The 4,954-nt window shown below is 34.4% G+C and overlaps 1 protein-coding gene across 1 annotated transcript; it reads right to left on the bottom strand.

The window, feature by feature from the left end:
- Positions 1-2,556: 2,556 nt before the first annotated feature.
- On the bottom strand, positions 2,557-3,369 carry LOC145047062 (uncharacterized). The gene has a single exon (XM_078995308.1). It carries the CDS (start codon positions 3,367-3,369, stop codon positions 2,557-2,559), a length of 813 nt encoding a protein of 270 aa, XP_078851434.1.
- Between the last annotated feature and the right edge of the window lie 1,585 nt (positions 3,370-4,954).

Genomic DNA, 4,954 nt, shown 5'->3' with positions numbered 1-4,954 from the left:
TGGTTTGTTTAGACAAGGATTTAGATATTCGTTTGATAACGAGAAAGGGTCGATTTATGCTTATCTAAATGGTGTTTTATATTTTGAAGCATTGCCTTGTAATGGAATTTATGAAAGTGTTATGGTTGTAGATAACCTAGGAAATTATGTTTGTGTGTGGATTCTTCCAATAGTATGGATAAAGCATGCTTGTGGCATGGTCGTCTTGGACATGTTAACTAGAAACGCATAACCCAACTCCAAAAGGATGGAATGTTGGAGTCATTCGACCTTAGGTACGATGAAGTGTGCGAGTCTTGTTTACTTGGAAAGATGACCAAGTCACCCTTCACTAGCACTTGTGAAAGGGGTGAGGGTCTATTGGATCTCATACACACCGATGTGTGTGAGCCCTTTAGATCCACCACAACGGACGTGAACCATTTCTATGTGACTTTCACCGATGATTATAGTAGATATGAGTATATTTATTTAATCAATCACAAGTCAGAAACCTTTGAAAAGTTCAAGGAATTTGAACAAGAAGTGGAGAATCAATTAGGCAGGAAAATCAAGATGCTTCGATTCGATCGAGGAGGAGAGTACCTAAGTCTTGAATTCCACGACTATCTTAAGGAATGCGGAATAGTTTCGCAATTGACGCCACCTAGGACACCGCAGTTGAATGGTATGGTTGAGAAGCATAATCGAACCCTGTTGGACATGGTTCGTTCCATGATGAGTCGTGCTTCACTACCTATCTTATTTTGGGGGTATGCCTTAGAGATTATCGCCCATATCCTTAACTTTGTCCCTACAAAGAAGGTTGCCATAACACCTCACGAGATGTGGACAGGGAAAGCTCCCTCATTGGCACATATCAAGGTTTGGGGTTGTGAGGCTTTCGTCAGACGAGAGACTCACGACAAGCTCAAACCTTGTAGTGAGCGGTGTATTTTCATCGGCTACCCGCAGAAATCCTTTGGATATCTCTTCTGTAGACTGAATGACAATGTTGTCTTCATTGCAAGGAGAGGGGTTTTCCAAGAGCGAGAACTCATATGCCAAGGGGAAAGTGGGAGGCAAATCGATCTTGAAGAGATTCAAGAGTCGAGCGATGTAGAAACCTCTAACGTTGGCGCTCAACCCAAGGAGGAAACTCCGGTTGAACCGATTGACGAATTCTTACCTCTTAGACGTTCCAAAAGAGTTAGAGTTCAACCCCAGTTATATGGTTTTCATATTACTACAGAAGGGGACATGTATATTAGTGATAGTATACTAATAAATCTTGATGAACCTAACAGCTATAAGGAAGCGAGTTTTTTGCAAAAAAAAAGGGTTGAAAATAGGAACCTTTTGCAAAAATGGGTTGATTTTTATTTCATTTGCAAAAATGGGTTGTTTTTTTTGTGTCCCCACATAAAAATCAACTATTTATGTATAATTTTATATTTTGACCCCTTCAACTTTCATAATAACCTTACAACTTATATGTTATATTTATTTTATATATTTTTTTATAAAAGAATTATTTTTTTTAGCTTTTTTACAGCAAATGTAAATTTGTATATATTAAAAACATATAACCGAAATATGTCTATTATGTTATTGCGATTTACATCATTAGAAAATTTTAATAAACACATTCTAATTGATACCAATATCGAATATATTACATGTTACGAAATTACAAAATTACAAGATAATTAAAGACACAACTACAAAAGAAATTAAACATGAACTAAAAAGTAAATTAAACATAAAATTACAAGAATAATAAAAGTTACATGGTTCACATCGCATTGAATCTTGGTTGAAAATTTGAACAATTTCTCCTGTTATGACCAGGTTGATGGCATAGTCCACATTTATGAGGTTCATCACGATGGCGAACATCCATCTCGTTACGAAATCGATTTGCACGCCTCCGACCTCGACCGACTGCACATTTTGAGTTATCTGCTTGAATACTCTAATCAGCCTTTAACCAATAATCAACATGAGGAAGTGGTGAAAACCCGTCATTATATTGTTGCTTGTACGTCACAGTTGTGTAAACATGATTGATAATGGAAAAAAGGGTTATCCCCTCTAAAACGACAAACTGCAAGAGCATGTGAACAAGGGAATCTTTCCATCTGCCACTTACCACATGTGCATGTATGTTGATGATAACTGACAGTGTGGGTATTTCCTCCATTTTCATTTATTCGTAACTTGGTGACAATTCTATAGACACCTTCATTATAGTTGAACTCAGTTAAAGTATGATTTTGTGCAGAAGTGTCACGTTTATGAAAGGACGCCACATACGTGATGGTAGAGGTGTATTGCAAATCATTGCAGCATCACTGTGTTTTCTAAAAAGTTGTACAGTTCTATTGAATGTAAGATTAATACACGCCCTAATAGGTAGTTGTCTTGCTAGCGTTTTATTCATACTCTCAGATATATTTGTCGTTAACGACCCCCATTGACGATTTTCATCATAAAAAAGACACCATTGACTTTTATCAATTTGGTATAAATACTGCCAAGCTTCAAGATTGATTGATTTGATTTGTTTCTTATACTTCACAATCTTTTTTTTTGTGTTGTGCTTCCAATATCCCAACAAAATGATTTAAGCCTCACGTTCTTGTACTTTTTCATGAGATTGCTTCTGATGTGTCGAAGACAAAATCGATGGTATCCTAATGGCTCTTTCCATTCCTCTAGATTTTCCATTGCATGACTTATTCCTTGATGTTGCTCTAAAATAACACACAATTGACTGTCTTGAGCAACAAAATGTCTGAACCGATACAAAAACCAACTCCAACTGTGTGTAGTTTCCTCATCAACAATGGCATAAGAAATTGGTAATATATTATTGTTGGCATCTTTTGTAACATCAATAAGCATTTTACCCGTGTACGAACCTCTCAAACGAAAAGCATCAATGGAAATAACAGGTCGACATAGATGAAATGCATTAATTGCAGGTCTAAAAGCCCAAAAAATATACTTAAATGTTGCCACATGTGATGAGCCATTTGGATTACGAAACCATTTCACAACGGTATTATGATTTGAAGTTTGCAAAGTTGCAATGTACTTGGGTAGGTTTGCAAAGTTACTTTCCCAAGTTCCATAAATGTTCTCTATGACTTTTCTGCTACCATGCCATGCATTCCAATAAGAAATGTCGACATTTAGAATATTTTTAATATCCGCTTGTATATGTTTCACTTGATAAGCAATATCTTTTTCAACTGAGTGGATGATGTAAAAGGCTATAGTTGTAGAGTTTAAACTTCTGTTGTCATTGCCTCTACAAGATCCAAAACAATTGTGTGCATCCACCCAACATGTGATCTTCCACATATGATGGTTTTTCTTTTTCATTGCACGAACATACCATGCACACTACGGTGTATATGGGTCGGTATTAGAACTTCCTTCTTCACCGCCAAGAGTTTTACACTTTGCTATCCAAAAACTACTTTTACTTTCACAAACCTTAAACTCTCTATTTTGCTTGATCGACCAAAGTCTTACTGCCTTTTTCACCTGAGCCTTATTTTCAAACAACATTCCTAACATTATTTTGTTTGCAGATTCATTCCAAAAATCTAAATGAATTTTGTCTTGGATATCCACTACGTCATCGTCGCCTTCGTCTCCAATATCGTTCATAAAGTTCATAATTGGACTTTTACTCACAATCGGAGTTTCATTCACATTATTGTCAGAATCATCCCTAACATCACTTAATGATTCACTAACACTATCTTCACTAAATTGGGAGTTGGGTTCATCAAACCCAAAGTCATTATTTGTCTCACATCTAGCTCCATTAGGTAAAGGAAATTGTACCTCGGAGGGGTTGGTGACAAAATCAATAGGCTGAACTGGCTGTGATACTCCATAATTGTTAAGAAGATCTACAAGACTAGTATTCGCAGACCACATTTTTTGTAACTGCAAAATAACCAATAAGATAAAATATATAAATTATCATATTTTACATAATGTTTCACGTTAGATATTTGAAATTTCGACAAGAGTATGTACCTTACAATTTAGTTGCGAAGGAGGATTCGTATATGAAGTTACAAACGTGACTGAAGAATTAAAGAAGAAAAGTTGGGATTTCAAATTTTGAGAACTATGGTTTATGAAAATTATGATGGAAACTAAAATGGTGAATTCAATATATACATCAGAAAATGAATTGAACGTAAACAAATTGATAATTATTTTTTTAACTTTACTTACATATTTTCAGATGAAAATGACAATTCATACTTTTACTTTTGCATATGGATAGTGACAATTAAGACACCTACTTTTGCATATGGATAGTGACAACTGAGGCATCTACTTTGCAGATAAAGAATGACAATTCAATGGCTTTTGTTTTTTTCTACAAATAATTTGACTTAAAAATTATATATATATATATATATATATATATATATATATATATATATATATATATATATATATATATATATATATTAGATTAAAAAGAAATATTTGATATTCACATAAATTCTGATTATGTAATTTGAATAATAAACTTATATCTTATATGTAATAAAGATTAAAATATCCACTTAACAAATTAAAGATATAAAAAGTAAATAATAGATAAGTTATTGGGTAATTATAAGAGTTGAAGGGACCAAAATGTAAAATTATATATTAATATGTTTGATTTTTATGTGGGGCCACAAAAAAGAACCCATTTTTGCAAATGAAATAAAAATCAACCCATTTTTGCAAAGGGTTCCTATTTTCAACCCATTTTTACAAAAAAAAACTCCTATAAGGAAGCCATGGCATGCAGGCCCGGAGTCTGCAAAATGGAAAAAGGCGATGGACAGCGAGATTTAGTCCATGTACGACAACCAAGTTTGGAATTTGGTTGACCATGTGCCGGACGTAAGACGGTTGGGTGCAAGTGGATCTTCAAGAAGAAGAACGA

Source organism: Lactuca saligna, chromosome 5 (assembly GCF_052625555.1).
Source record: "Lactuca saligna cultivar CGN05327 chromosome 5, ASM5262555v1, whole genome shotgun sequence".
NCBI classification, from domain to species: Eukaryota; Viridiplantae; Streptophyta; class Magnoliopsida; order Asterales; family Asteraceae; genus Lactuca; species Lactuca saligna.
Note: the sequence above shows the minus strand (reverse complement) of the source record. Positions and strands in the feature narration are given on the sequence as shown.

What these genes read in the sequence shown, in the direction of transcription:
- LOC145047062 (XM_078995308.1), bottom strand. Translation starts at nt 3,369, where the DNA reads ATGAAAAAGAAAAACCATCATATGTGGAAGATCACATGTTGGGTGGAT.